This window comes from Gigantopelta aegis, chromosome 9 (genome assembly GCF_016097555.1).
Source record: "Gigantopelta aegis isolate Gae_Host chromosome 9, Gae_host_genome, whole genome shotgun sequence".
Lineage (NCBI taxonomy): Eukaryota > Metazoa > Mollusca > Gastropoda > Neomphalida > Peltospiridae > Gigantopelta > Gigantopelta aegis.
The window spans coordinates 84,813,365-84,830,537 of NC_054707.1; the positions used below are offsets into that span (position 1 = coordinate 84,813,365).

The following is a 17,173-nucleotide window of genomic DNA, read 5'->3' on the forward strand; positions in this document are numbered from 1 at the left end:
ATGGTATGTGTTAACGAAAATGGTTAAATCAAAAGAAAAATTTGTATTCTTCTACCAAAAATGTATTATATCGAACAATGTAGGCCTATTACTAAAAACTACGATACAACAAACTGTATTGAAACAGGATACACCTAATTTGCATATCCAGGTCAGACTTCTTTGTCACGTGATTCTCCATTTAACTGTCAGTCGGAAAGCCCGAAACCATGGAAACTAAATGTTTTCGATGTCAGGTTTATTTTAATCTAGTGTTCACCATTAAAATAATTTATCTTGGGTGTCAAATATTATTTTGACCGCCTTTATAAAAACGAAACTACTTTTATCAGTTAGCGATGTCAATGCGATGGATTCATTTGAAGAATATAAAAATAAAACGAACAATTTTTTTTATCCCACTTTAGAGGATTATTTCCAAAAATCTTTATTCTTTTCTCAAATCTCTTTAAATCTTTATTAAAATATAATAACGAAAGTTTGTATCAGTTCAGGCGTGCATGCAAGTTAGGGTTTCAGGGTGGAAACCCCTCCGTATTCAAGGAAATTTTCTCTTCCTCACCCCAATATATTTTCCGGAGCATGACCCCATAAAACTGCACTCGTTAGAGTAAGAACCCCCCTCTCCCTTCCTTGTTAAAATGCCTGCATACAAGCATAACCACATCTACTGGACTAATGCAAATGCAGCGCCTTGCCACTCCATAATTATATGTGTGACATGCTATGTTCGGGTTTTTGTGATTGGTTCCTAAAATTGAGGAAGTTCAAAGCAATCCCCTCTGCGGTCTTATCGGCCTTGCCCCACTTTTGAGAATACATACTGGTAGTTTCATTTAATGTAAGAGTGATTTGATGGGAATTGGGGAGAGAAACAGTACCGAGCATAAATGCAGTTCACCTTTATTAGTGCAACAAAAACAATTCTTATTATTATTTATTTTTGTTTAGGCAATTCATCTTTGTGAATAGCTATATACACGGGCGTACGACCCGGGGGGGGGGGCAAAACAGTGGGAAAACTTCGGGCAGTTTTTATCTGGGTAAAATTTTGGGCAAATCAACCCCTCCAGCCCCCCTAAATCAAAGAGTCCCCATACGCCCTTGGCTATATAGGCCTGTAAATCGCATGTAAATTTACACTGCATTACCATACCATAAAGTTTAGTGATTTTTTATGAAGTACAACAATAATAACTTAGTGATTTATTGCACATACAAACAAAAACCAACCAAAATTTAAAAAGAAGGAAAGAAGAAAAAACCCAAACCCCAAAAAACAAAACAACACAACAACACTGATATTCGTTGATACGTTAGCGCTACTGATATCTTTCGTGATAAAAGGAAGTGGTACTTGTGCTGTCAAATGATCCATTTTTGTAATAAATATCAACTGCTTTATAACATCTAATATAACATCAACAAATCATTTTTTTTAAATCGATAGGGAATGGGGAAACAATGACATCACGTGATCAGCTGTCAAAAATTGCGCGAATGTTCTTTTAGGTACCAGACGTCGTCAAGTCGTCATAGTAAAACGTGTTCCATATAACTACGTTTTAGTAATATTTCGAAGTGAAACTACACTGTTCTTGTAATTCTGGTGATATAGCAATGTATAATACAGTTCGTTGTAGCATGTGGGTAGGCCTACACTGAGGAATAAAAACTGCAACATCATAGATTAAAAACAAACGCATCTTTATTTATTTTATTTTTTTAAATTTGCAATAAACACCCATTCTCAGCTGTCAGTTTTTGAGGATTTTATACACCTATTATCCATTAACGTTTTCATATGGAAAAAAATTAAAACAGTCAAACCATAGCGACGCTATGACGATGGTTCCATGTGATGTTATAATACTTGACCTAGAACGTGTATACACATCTGCAGCACTCTACGGGTTAAACATTAACCACACTTTAACTAAACATTAACCACACCGTAACTAAGCATTAAACATTAACCACACCTTAACTAAACATTAACCACACTTTAACTAAACATTAACCACAATTTAAGTAAACATTAACCACACCTTAACTAAACATTAACCACACCTTAACTAAACATTATCCACACCTTAACTAAACATTAACCACACTTTAACTGAACATTAACCACACTTTAACTGAACATTAACAACACTTTAACTTAGAATTAACCACACTTTAACTGAACATTAACCACTTTAACTGAACATTAACCACACATTAACCACACATTAACTAAACATTAACCCAACATTAACCACTCTTTAACCTTTAGACTACTGGATTAATATTTGACGAAACCCACGTTGGGTGGGTACAAGTTTATAATTTTTACTCACATATATTCACTTAAATGTTTTATAAATACATAAAATAAAGTTCATATTTGAATCGGCAAGTATTATTTTTGTGGGTTTTTTATAATTTTTATATCTTAGATCAGTTAATGTTGATTAAAATTAGGCAAACATTTTTAAAAGTCGCCTTTACTTACGGGAATTTGTGGCCCGCTGTCCAATATTTATGTCCATTATTCCCAATAACAGTGGTTTTCTGACCAGAATTTTTAAAAAACCCGAACTATGATTCACATCACAATATTTAATGATTTTCGTTGTTGCTAAAACGATCAAATTAGCTGTCACAATCAGCTATCAGTCCCTAAATATGACCATGACTTGCCGCCATTGTTGTCAAGCGAAAATATTTGCCAAAAAACACTTTTTGAACTCTAAATTCCAAGGTATTTTCCATTAAAACCAAACAAAAGCTGTGAAATAAATTGTTTCCTGTTAAAAAAAAATTGTTTCCTGCAAGTGTCGTGTGCAAAACGACGGGAAATATGAATTGGGGAATACACTGTATACAGTGTACAGTATGTCGACTGGCGTGATGTCAGGCAAGTAGTCAGAAGGTTAACTGAACATTAACCACACTTTTACCTAACATTAACTAAACATTATGCACACTATAAGCAAATATCATAAGTTGGCTTAACCAAGATTAAAGTGTTTATAGATTTTGTTCTCAACAAACTTCAACCATTTTTCATCACTTGTTAAATGCATTTTTCATTACCCGTATTACAATTTTTAGCCCTTTTCTGCAGTTATACAGCTGAAAGAACCACTAACCTTGACAGACCAAAGTCGTAGCTTATGGTCCCTACACACACAGAAAACAATGAAGTCTCCCCTCAGAGGCTGGATGTCTATTGATGTCGCAGTTTCTGCCGATTGCTGACCACCCCTGAAACCATTTGTACAAATATCAGTGTCACCAGCGCCGGTCTTATAATAACACAACATTATTTGCAAATGTAAAATACAAACACTACTATTGTCAAGATACAAGCTGATGCTGTGTCTGGGGGCTTCAGATATTTACTCATCAACTAGCCATTAAATTAAAACTTATTCTGTCACTCATTTCAAAGCATGAAAAGAACCAGAGGCCTATAGCATTCTACAACTTAATTTTGAATTTGTAGTAGATAATTCATTAATTTGTAAAGACCACCTAATGTTTAATTTTTATTTAAATTTTTTAAATTTAATAGAAATTCTAAAATATCTTGAGCTATTTTCTGAAGGCCCAAAGAAATCATAGTACCAAGTTTTAGAACTATTCTATCAAAACTCTAGAAGGTAGACTTTTAAATGTTTAATGTTAAATTTGTATTTAACATTTTAAAATTTAATAAAATTTAAAAAAATATGAATTTTAAAAATATATCTCTATTAATTTGTGAAAACTGCCCCTGAGAATCCGAATATCAAGTTTCAACTATCCAATCAAACATTTAGGATAAAAATATCAAAGGAAATTTGACAGACTGATGGACGGACAGACACTGAACTAATCAGTATTAGAAAACCTCTGCTGATGAACATCATATCGAAGCTAAAAGTATTTAAAATTTTAATTTAATTAATTCTTTATTTGTTTTCACATGCATTGTGATGAACATCCAGATATATTGTGATGAACATCCAGATATATTGTGATGAACATCCAGATGAACTGTGATGAACATCCAGGTGCATTGTGATGAACATCCAGATGAACTGTGACGAACATCCAGTTGCACTGTGACGAACATCCAGTTGCACTGTAACGAACATCCAGTTGCACTGTGATGAACATCCAGATGAACTGTGAACTGTGATGAACATCCAGATGAACTGTGATGAACATCCAGATGAACTGTGAACATCCAGATGAACTGTGACGAACATCCAGATACATTGTAATGAGCATACAGATGAACTGTGATGAACATCCAGATGTAACTATAAACCATATTTTGTAACTATAAACCGTTTATCAGAAACAGAGCTAAATGCACAATTTAACTTTAAATAAAGTATGATTAAATTGATTAATTTGCTGTGATGGACATCTATAGGTGCAACTTTAAACCATTTCACTGATGTAGGACTTATAGTTTGTGACAAATGAATCTAAACTTGAAAATTTAACAAAAAAGCTAAAATATTTTAATGAAAAATGTCTGTAACAGTGTGAATACTCATTCAACATAACAGTCTGTTGCTGTGTCTGTTACAATGTGAATACTCATACAACATACCAGTTTGTTGCTGTGTCTATATTACAGTATGAATACTCATACAACATACCAGTCTGTTGCTGTCTGTATTACAGTGTGAATACTCATACAACATACCAGTCAGTTGCTGTGTCTGTTACAATGTGAATACTCATACAACATACCAGTCTGTTGCTGTGTCTGTGTTACAATGTGAATACTCATACAACATACCAGTCTGTTGCTGTCTGTATTACAGTGTGAATACTCATACAACATACCAGTCAGTTGCTGTGTCTGTTACAATGTGAATACTCATACAACATACCAGTCTGTTGCTGTGTCTGTTACAATGTGAATACTCATACAACATACCAGTCTGTTGCTGTCTGTATTGCAGTGTGAATACTCATACAACATACCAGTCAGTTGCTGTGTCTGTTACAATGTGAATACTCATACAACATACCAGTCTGTTGCTGTGTCTGTTACAATGTGAATACTCATACAACATACCAGTCTGTTGCTGTCTGTATTGCAGTGTGAATACTCATACAACATACCAGTCTGTTGCTGTGTCTGTGTTACAATGTGAATACTCATACAACATACCAGTCTGTTGCTGTGCCTGTATTACAGTATGAATACTCATACAACATACCAGTCTGTTGCTGTCTGTATTACAGTGTGAATACTCATACAACATACCAGTCTGTTGCTGTGTCTGTGTTACAATGTGAATACTCATACAACATACCAGTCTGTTGCTGTCTGTATTACAGTATGAATACTCATACAACATACCAGTCTGTTGCTGTCTGTATTACAGTGTGAATACTCATACAACATACCAGTCAGTTGCTGTGTCTGTATTAGTGTGAATACTCATAAAACATACCAGTCTGTTGCTGTGTCTGTATTAGTGTGAATACTCATACAACATACCAGTCTGTTGCTGTGTCTGTATTAGTGTGAATACTCATAAAACATACTAGTCTGTTGCTGTGTCTGTATTGCAGTGTGAATACTCATACAACATACCAGTCTGTTGCTGTGTCTGTGTTACAATGTGAATACTCATACAACATACCAGTCTGTTGCTGTCTGTTACAGTGTAAGTGAATGAATGAATGAATGAATGTTTAACAACAACCCATCATAGCCACCCACCCACCCCCACCCCCGGTTTTTGTGGTTTTGCCAAGAAATATGTTGTGTTAAGAAGTGTGTTGTGTTAAGAAGTGTGTTGTGTTAAGAAGTCTGTTGTGTTAAGAAATATGTTGTGTTAAGAAGTGTGTAACCTGATCATGACAGGAACAAGACCCTTCCACAGTTTCTGCATCACAGTCGACTGGGTCAGCTCACTCTGCATGACAATACCTACATAAAATATCAAAGTCATCAAATACACAATACATACATAAAAAACCCAGTCATCACATACACAATACCTACCTGTACATAAAATAAGTCATCACATACACAATACCTACATACAATAACAGTCATCAAAGACACAATACCTACATACAATAACAGTCATCAACGACACAATACCTACATACAATAACAGTCATCAAAGACACAATACCTACATACAATAACAGGCATCACATACACAATACCTACAGTACACGAACCAACCATAATGGCGTCTAGACGGCGACTCCGACCAAGCTAGACGGCGTCTAGACTATCGGGGAAAAAATTGAAACATTCCTGTTAGACGGTTGATTGGCGGTCACTGCGAACGTGCACGAGCTACTTGATTTGAGCCTCTGACCTTTTTCTTGTTGTCAGTTGCCGTGGAGGTTGTCAGTTACACTATGTAGCAGAGTACACTACGTGATGAATTAAAAAAACAAAAACAAATTTAATTTTTTTTTTATAATATATTTATTTCACGTTGTTTTTTTTGTTGTTTTTTAAATCGCGATATACGTGTTAACAAGGCATTCGCACTACACTGAAAATAATAACTAAATAATACATTTATATTGACCATTAACCCTTGTAAATCTTTCAAAGGGAAACGATTACAATAAGCAAACAATAAAAAGGAGTGTATGGAGAAGGGAGAGTTCGGTTTACTAACAAAAGGCATGAAATCGAGACAAAAATGGATGGATGGGGGGGGGGGGGGGGGGGAAGAAAGAATAAGCTTGGTTTTGCGTATGTGATAGTTGGCACAGCAGGGAAGTTCATTTCATTTGTAAGGGGAGATCGAATCTGTTTTTACGTTTGTTGTATTTAAAAAAGTAAAATAAATAATAATCAAAAAAGAAAGTGAATACAATAAAATAAAAATGTTTTTAAAAGGATAGTGGGGGGGGGGGGGGAATACTGCGAGTTAGATGGGAAATAAAAAATATATAAATATTTTTAAATAATGTTTTATTTTGCCTACATGACAATTGTCACAGGCAGCTATGGTTTTATCTGGAGCTGTTTATTTTGCATGTGTATTCTCCACTAGTTGTACCAATATCATTATACATGTATGTTTACCGCCAATTTGACCAACGATCACGAGTCATTTCGTCTGCGAGCTGCTTTTTTAATATGTAAATGTGTACGAGTGTGATTTCCAAAAGGAACTTGGATATAGGCTGTATCTAGTGCTAGTGCCGTTCTTGTTCTTGTTCTTGTTCTTGTTGCAGACCCGGTATAGTCCCCGTTAATTTGATCCATACAATTTTATTTTGGGAAAACTTCTTAAGATTTATTTCATCCACGCTAAATCTTTTACTGGTTTATATTTTGATTTATTTTCTTTCTTTTTTTCAGGCGTTACAGTAAGTACAAAAAAAATAAAAATAAAAGACTAGGAAGAAGAATCTGGTGTATTTTGGGTACAATTCCATGTCATTCCCATTTTTATCCAACGTTATATTATTATCAATGGAATAAATGTTAATATCCGACCTAATAGTCCTCATTCTCCCACTTTTCCAGTTACTCTGTTCAGAAGGTCGGAAATGTGACATTTTAACACCTGAAATTCAAACTTGTCTCAGAGAAGCAGGTTCAGACCCTGAAATACATTTATTTTCATCTCCTAGGCCACAGAACCGACACCATGCCCCCCTTTCAAATACACTCCTTGGTCATTGTTATAGACTGTATCCCTCCCCCACCCCACCCCCCAAAATCAAAATAAAATATCTCCACTTCAATTTTATTATTTATAAATATGCCCCCCCCCCCCCCCCCCATGATAGTACATACCCATGCCTTAGTAGCTGGAACGAGACATAATCCCACTGGCGGGGATTGACCACGATTCTAGACTCAAATGAATGCGTCTGAGCAAGGCACAAGACAACTTCATTCTTCCTGCACCGGCAGTAAGAGGACTGCCACTATTCCAAGATTGGATTGACAAAATGAAGCTTGTTCGTGACCGGTCCTTGCAAAATCAAAGCAAGATACCCCCCCCCCCCCCCCAAACCCCAAAAAACAACAACAACCAACCCCCTATTCGAAATCCAGTTAACAAACTTGTCTTTATGTCCTAGTCTGCACATGTACATGTATGCAGATGTTCATGTGTATTGCATCGCAACCAGGTGTACGTACATGTGTTCTTACCATCTCTCCATACAGACCACCAAAGCAAGTACAGAGCTACACAGCAAAGAGCCATAAAACCCTATTGCGTAATGTGTATTCAGTTCAAAGAGCGTGTATGTTCATGTAAAGTACGTAATTCGACAGTATTGTTCTGCTGGCTAATGCTTGGTGCCTGTGTTAATGGTTACATAGTAGGAGGGGAAGAGGAAATGTGATGGACTGAAATATGCAATACATTTAGTCTAATTCGGCCAAAAAAGTACACTAGATTAAAAGTTGGGCACAAATTTAGAGGGTTCATCAAAAATAAAAATGAAGACAATTAATGTATTTTAGAACAGTGTTTCAAATTTTGTTCGTCAATAAGAACCAAAAGTGTTCTGGATGTGCAATTTAAATATGACTTTACCTGACGGAAATTTTAAACAGTGCTTTCATAATCAGGTTAGGTCAGGTCATAGGGTTTAACGTGCACATTCAGAGTACGCTGTTTTAGGGCACGCTGTCATGGGCACAGGTGCCAGCCTCAACTGGCTCCTCCGTCCCGGACAGGAAAGGGTTGGGGTGGGTGAAAGATGGGACTGTCTGCACTGGCAGGTGTAAGAGTGCAGCCCGTCCAATCGGTAGCAGATGGAGGTGGTTTTGGTGATATGGTAGTTGGAATATCCCTTAGGATTAAGCCAAATTGAATGTAGGAAATCTGACGCATTTTTTAATGGTCCGCCTAAATGGAAATGGGGAGCGATATATATTTTTGAACTTAGTATAGTATGCCGAGAGTAGCTCGTTACTGGGACTTAGTTGGTGTTGAGGTGTCTCCCTAGGTTGCCCATAGTGGCCCTTAAAAGGGCCAGATCTGTTCAGAAAAGGAAAATATTCACTTGGTTTCACCCACACACACACCGATTGTCACGTTCAGTAAAAAGTGTAGGCATTAGGACAACTATTGTTAAAATAGCAATTGATCCAAAATTGTACGTAAAAAAAAATGCTAAATAAATTTAACAATAAAAATGTACACAATATTTCAATTCAATATCTTGAGGCAACGGTTGAGTGCTCGCTTGCGGTGCTTGCGTCGCAAGATCGGACCACCTCGGTGTATCCATTCACCTGATTGGGTTTTACTCGTTCCAACTAGTGCACCACATCTGGTCAAAGGCTGTCATGTGTGTTCCTGTCTGTGGGAAAGAGCATAAAAAAATATTCCTTGCTGCATTAGAAAAAAATGTAGGGGGTTTCCTCTGATGACAACGTGGTGTTTGACATCCAATTGCCTATGATCAATGTATTCTAGTGGTGTCGTTAAACAATACATTTTGATGCTATTTAACAATATTAAGTACAGATAAATGTTCATAAAAGGTAAATTTTTAAGGAACACCACAGTAAAAACGAGTAATATAAACAAATATTATGTACCGGCTTCGGTGGCATCGTGGTTAGGCCATCGGTCTACAGGTTGGTGGGTACTGGCTTCGGATCCCAGTCGAAGCATGGGATTTGTAATCCAGATACCGACTCCAATGGTTCAACAAAGGCCATGGTTTGTGCTATCCTGTCTGTGGGAAGCGCAAATAAAAGATCCCTTGCTGCCTATCGTAAAAGAGTAGACTATGTGGTGCCAGCGGGTTTCCTCTTAAAAAAACCCAGTAAGAATGACCATATGTTTGACATCCAATAGCCGATGATAAGATGTGCTCTGGTGGCGTCGTTAAATAAAACAAACAAACTTCATAAATATTATGCAGTAACACGAAAACAACTGCGATTTAGCTCAGATGATAAAACGTTCTCAATTTCATGTCGGCTTTTTCTTTGACCTACAAGCCCAAGTCAAAACTAAAACAATGTCTATTTCTCAAGCAGCTCGTGCGTCTTGTATCAGGGACAGTTCTAACAGATTGTCTGGGTCACCATAATGGATTAAGTACTAGCCAGTGCGCTGTTCGACGATTAGTCTTCGCAATAATTATTATCTTTTGGATATAAATTAATAAATTAATTGTGCTAAATAATACTAACTACATTTTTAGGGGTGATTTTAAAAAGTCAATGCAATAATTTGAATAAACAAAATCATGGGCTCCGTTTCTTTGATGTTTGATCTCCCCGAGCAGTATGGTCTAATCGTGTGTGTGTGTTGTGTGTGTGTGTGTGTGTGTGTGTGTGTGTGTGTGTGTGTGTGTGTGTGTTTGAGAGAGAGAGAGAGATCAGATGACATCACACTGTTGCAGCATGCCACCTTCATTGTATGTGACAATCGGTTGAATCGACCGTTGCCAAGCATGCAAATCGGGCCAGTTCAATAATTAATCACTGTGTAACCATTAGTTAAAGGGAAATTCCTGAGTTTGCTGCATTGTAAGATGTTTCCGACTATTAAAATATTTCTACGATTAAACTTGCATATTAAATATATTTTCTTGTTTAGAATATCAGTGTCTGTATATTCAATGTGTTTCTGGTCGTCTTAATATTTGTAAGAAGCCCAAACTGGATTTTGTCTTCAAATAATTTCGTACGTACAAAAAAAAAATTATGTTTGGAAATGAAATGAAATTTAACCTAGTACAAATATTAGAACGATCAGAAACACATTTAATATACAGCAATTAATATATTATGCAAAACAATATATTTAATTACAATCATTAAAAAGCCTTTGTTATCGATAACATTTTAAAAAGTGCAGCAAACTCAGGAATGTCCCTTTAAGTTTAAGAGAAATTATTAAAACCAAATATTAAATGACTTCAAAGAACAATTGAAAAATATATTAAAATTTGACTTAGAACAGCATAATTAAAAATATATTAGGCTAACCCAGCAGTGGCGTAGGAAGCTGCCAAAAGGTCGGGGGGGGGGGGGAGAACACACACACACACACACACATATATATATAAATAAAGGGGGGGGGGGAGGGGGCAGTATCAGTTGTGGGTAGCATAACGGTAAATAATTATTGGGTGGAGTCTTTTTTTTTTCGGGGTGAGGGTAGAAATAGAGCCTGTAACTTACTTTGGTAAAAACAAGTCCCCTCCAATTACATGCCACATAAATGATGTCTAGACTTTCTTCTCTCTTTTTTTTTTTGTTAATTCAAGATGTCTGTGGGTGCATTCTGGGATATTTAATTTCATTATTCATTATTGGGGAGGGGTTAAATTATTTAACCATTAAATACTTTTTTGGTTATTCTATAAATACATAAAATATATCAGACACTACTATAAAGGTCTTTCTTCTTTGTCTTCTTATTATTTGGCGTTGAACTTACTATATTAAATACCTGAAAAAGATAAATAAATCCAAAGACAGTCCAAATATCATAAATTAAAAACAAAGTAAATTAAGTGTGGATGAAACCAATCTTCGTCATCTCATTTATTTTTCACTTTATTGATTGATTGATTGATTTTTCTAGGAAGATAGGACAATTTACTATCATCACTGCTGATACATGTAGATCGCAACAATAAATAAAATCCAGGTGCGGATATAAGTAGGGTTTTTTTTTATTAAGGGGATAGGGGCAATCTAAATCTGTGCCTATATTTTATAAAAGCAGAGTATACATCTAAAATTTCAGTTGCTATATGTAGTACCGTAGTGTCATCTTCCATCTTCGGTTGATACCGTGCGCATATGGTTTTCGATTTAAAAAAAAAAAAAAAACATTTTTTTTACCAAAGATCCACAGGGGTTTTTTCTATCAAATTTAGGTAACGTTATTCTTATCGAGTCTTACCCATTGTCTGTCCCAGCACGAGGAATTCGCACCTCCAACCCCCCACCCTCATTAAAAAGCCCGCGTACGCGCCTGATATACTAGTATTTTCTTTATGTGATAGAACAAACTGGCCTAGCTGTGCCCCATCGCCGGCCCAATGACACCTATCCCCCCCCCCCCCCTTTTTTTTTACAATGACCGGCCATCCCATATAACACGTGGAAAAGATGGAATTAACACTCATGTACGGTGTGGTGATTTGCTTCCTTTGAGAGTCTGTGTATTCGAGACGTCTGGAGTCTGTGTATTCGAGACCTCTGGTGCTTTTCTGTAAAGCAGGCGAAACAAGACCGTAAAAGATAAATGTTTTGCATACTTCGGATTGTAGTTAGGTTGTGTGGGGAGCATAATTGTTTAAAACGTGTCGTTTTAGGCAGGGTTGAGGGTTAAATTACATGTTACCTAATATATCTTTTGATAATTATATTTTATTTTACAAACTGAAATACACAAAATATACTAGATACTAAGTTATAAAGGTCTTATTTCATCTGCCGTATTATTTTATTTTTGAACTTACTGTATTAAACACCTGGAGGAGGGTGGGGGGGGGGGGGGGGTCCAGAAAGTGAAAATATAAAACAATAAATATAGCGTGGATGAATCCAATCTTCAGACTGCTGTTGTTTCTCCGCTCCCGCAGCTGCGAGACAAAATTTGAATAAAAATTGGGTTTTTTGGTTGTTTTTGGGTTGTTTTTTTAAATCGTCACAATATTCAAAACTGATAGAGAGAATACACAAGTAACAACAACAGCCCCAGATAAAACCTGTACCCAAGTTCCTATTTAAAAATACGCCAGCTCACATATTAACAAAGCAGCGCACAAACGATCGGCGAACGTTGGTCAAATCGGCGGTAAACAAGTATACAATGTTATTGATACAGCTAGTATAGAAAATGTAATTGGGGGCTAGAGATAATATACCGGGCCTATAACAACAGCACCAGATAAAACCTGTATCTAAGATCCTTTAGGAAATTACGCTAACTCACATTAATTAAACAAAACAGCTCGCAGAAAAACGATGGTTCGGATCGTTGGACAAATCGGCGGTAAACATGATATTGGTACAGCTAGAGGAGAAAGGGTAAATGGTGGCTAGAGAATATTTTTGCAACAACAACAACAACAGCCCCAGATACAACCTCTACCAAAGTTCCTTTTGGAAATCACACCAACTTTCATATTGACAAATCAGCATACAAATAACCGGCGATCGTTGGGATCGTTGGTCAAATCGACGGTAAACAGAAACAGAATGATATTGGTACAGCTAGTGAAAAGGTAAATGGGGTTAGATATAACATATTTGCAGTAAAGCACACACCCCTCCCACTTGTGGACGAATATGTACGTGTTTTTTTGTAGTTTTTTTGTTTTTGTCCTATATATAAATAAAGGTTTTTTAAAATTGCCTTGTGTCCCTTCTCCCACTATAGACCGAGCCTCCTCCATTACAGATTGTGCTCCAAACCCCCACACCCAGATATTGTTACCACGTGCCTGCGTACCAAAGTTCCTATCGAAAATCACTCCCAACGCATTTTTATATTAACAAAGCAGTTCGCAGACGAAACGACTAACGATCATTTGTCAAATCGGCGGTAAACATACATGTATAATGATATTGGTACAGATAGTGAAGCAAATGTAAATGGGGTCTAGAGGGAATATATCCACAATAAAAACAGCCTCAAATAAAACCTGTACCCAAATTCCTTTTGGACATCTATTAACAAAACAGCTTGCAGACCCGCGATCGTTTGGGCCGTTGGTAAATTACGCCGCAAACATAATGATATTGAAGGTGCGTGTGCACAGGGGTGTGCTTCAGGGTCTACCTTCCTCCCCCTTCCCGAATTTCTTTTTTTTTTCTTTTTTTTTTAGCGAAGCATGACCCGACATTCCCTAAAGACATCTCTCACCAGTCTAGACACCCGTACTCAATTTTCTGCACATGCACCTGTGTACATTGTTTTGTAACCCACACCCCCCATAAACGTAGCTTGCCAGTCTAGACCCCCCCCCCCCCCCCCCCCCCCCCCTCCCCCCTTGCTAACATTATTTCATACGCACCTGCATTGGCAAAAACAGAAAAAGAAAAAAAGAAACAAATTTTTAAAAACACCCTAAATAATAATACATGTAATAATAATACAAATAAGTTTTTGTTAGCCACATGCACATTTATTTGTCGATTTCACTTCTTTTCTCTCGAAACCGCAACACCCTACAACCCATCCCCACCCCTTTTCCTTTATTACTACTAATAGTTTTCCTTTTTCAGCTATCTACAAGGGTTGCCGGTCAGTTAAATTACATCATGTGTTTGGTTTTAAAATTTATTATAGTCAGTATAGAATGGATGATTTAAGATGTCAATCGGTATATATCAATATCATAAGTTTTAGGATAATAATTTAATAATTCTGCTTTTAAAAAATATGTCAACGCTGCGGCATAAAAGGTGGGGGTTTTTGTTATTTTTTTCGGTTTAAAAAAAAACAAAATAATAATTAAAAAATTAAATTTATAACATTAACATATCGGCAGTTGACAACAACCGACAGATAAAGAGGTCACAGATTCGCAGCAAAGTGACCGGTGCGAATTTGCAGAATCGCAGCAAGTTGTTACTGCTGTGGAACAAAATAGTCTGATAGCCAATTTGGTTTTAAACATCCATCCCTCAAAATCGACGGCACATCGAAACGTCAAACTGATCAAACTGATCCCCATCATATATAATGAATTCTTCCACAGCTGACGCAAGTTGCATGTGAGTCAGTTTCACAATTTAATTATTTTTAAAAATCGGTGTTTCACTTGTTTGACTTGAAGCTGTTAATAAGAATGTGCATGGAAACATAGTCAATATAAATAATAATGAACAGTTCTACGCGTTGGATAAAGTGCAAACGTATTTCTTGTTAAAATAAAAGTTTTACAAAATTGTCGATCCGCCGATCGGCGAATGTTTGGAAACATTTTTTTTTTCCAAGACCGCCGAAACCGCCGAGCCGACCGCTGAGCCGATTGCCGATATTGCCACTTTGGTTAGTTCGTGTACTGTACATACAATAACAGTCATCAAAGACACAATACCCACATACAATAACAGTCATCAAAGACACAATACCCACATACAATAACAGTCATCAAAGACACAATACCCACATACAATAACAGTCATCAAAGACACAATACGTACATACAATAACAGTCATCAAAGACACAATACCCACATACAATAACAGTCATCACATACACAATACCCACATACAATAACAGTCATCACATACAGAGTACCTAAATACAATAACAGTCATCACATACACAGTACATACATACAATAACAGTCATCACATACACAATACCTACATACTATAACAGTCATCAAAGACACAATACCTACATACAATAACAGTCATCACATACACAATACCTACATACAATAACAGTCATCACATACACAATACCTACATACAATAACAGTCATCAAAGATCCAATACATACATACAATAACAGTCATCAAAGACACAATACCTATATACAATAACAGTCATCAAAGATCCAATACCCACATACAATAACAGTCATCAAAGACACAATACCCACATACAATAACAGTCATCAAAGATCCAATACCTACATACAATAACAGTCATCAAAGATCCAATACCTACATACAATAACAGTCATCAAAGATCCAATACCCACATACAATAACAGTCATCAAAGATCCAATACCTACATACAATAACAGTCATCACATACACAATACCTACATACAATAACAGTCATCAAAGATCCAATACCCACATACAATAACAGTTATCAAAGATCCAATACCTACATACAATAACAGTCATCACATACACAATACCCACATACAATAACAGTCATCAAAGATCCAATACCCACATACAATAACAGTCATCACATACACAATACCTACATACAATAACAGTCATCAAAGATCCAATACCCACATACAATAACAGTCATCACATACACAATACATACATACTATAACAGTCATCAAAGATCCAATACCCACATACAATAACAGTCATCAAAGATCCAATACCTACATACAATAACAGTCATCAAAGATCCAATACCCACATACAATAACAGTCATCACATACACAATACCTACATACAATAACAGTCATCAAAGATCCAATACCCACATACAATAACAGTCATCAAAGATCCAATACCTACATACAATAAGTCATCAAAGACACAATACCTACATACAATAACAGTCATCAAAGACACAATACCTACATACAATAACAGTCATCAAAGACACAATACCTACATACAATAACAATCATCAAAGACACAATATCTATATACAATAACAGTCATCAAAGACACAATACCTATATACAATAACAGTCATCAAAGACACAATACCTACATACAATAACAGTCATCAAAGACACAATACCTACATACAATAACAGTCATCACATACACAATACATACATACAATAAGTCATCACACACACAATACATACATACAATAACAGTCATCACATACACAATACCTACATACAATAACAGTCATCAAAGACACAATACCTACATACAATAACAGTCATCAAAGACACAATACCCACATACAATAAGTCATCAAAGGCACAATACCTACATACAATAACAGTCATCAAAGACACTATACCTACATACAATAACAGTCATCAAAGACACAATACCTACATACAATAACAGTCATCAAAGACACAATACCTACATACTATAACAGTCATCAAAGACACTATACCTACATACAATAACAGTCATCACATACACAATACCTACATACAATAACAGTCATCAAAGACACAATACATACATACAATAACAGTCATCAAAGATCCAATACCCACATACTATAACAGTCATCAAAGACACAATACCTACATACAATAAGTCATCAAAGACACAATACCTACATACAATAACAGTCATCACATACACAATACCTACATACAATAACAGTCATCAAAGACACAATACCTACATACTATAACAGTCATCAAAGACACTATACCTACATACAATAACAGTCATCAAAGACACAATACCTACATACAATAAGTCATCAAAGACACAATACCTACATACAATAACAGTCATCAAAGATCCAATACCCACATACAATAACAGTCATCAAAGACACAATACCTACATACAATAACAGTCATCACATACACAATACCTACATACAATAAC

General features: G+C 36.0%; 1 protein-coding gene across 1 annotated transcript in view; it reads right to left on the reverse strand.

Moving 5' to 3' along the window:
- Positions 1-17,173, reverse strand: part of LOC121380558 (nuclear pore complex protein Nup160-like) — a 198,976-nt gene that overhangs the window by 148,300 nt on the left and 33,503 nt on the right. The window contains exons 5-6 of the mRNA XM_041509426.1: positions 5,854-5,932; positions 3,138-3,252 (exon numbers count right to left, since the gene is read on the reverse strand). Coding sequence (XP_041365360.1) covers positions 3,138-3,252; positions 5,854-5,932 — 194 coding nt within the window. The remainder of the gene's footprint in view (positions 1-3,137; positions 3,253-5,853; positions 5,933-17,173) is intronic.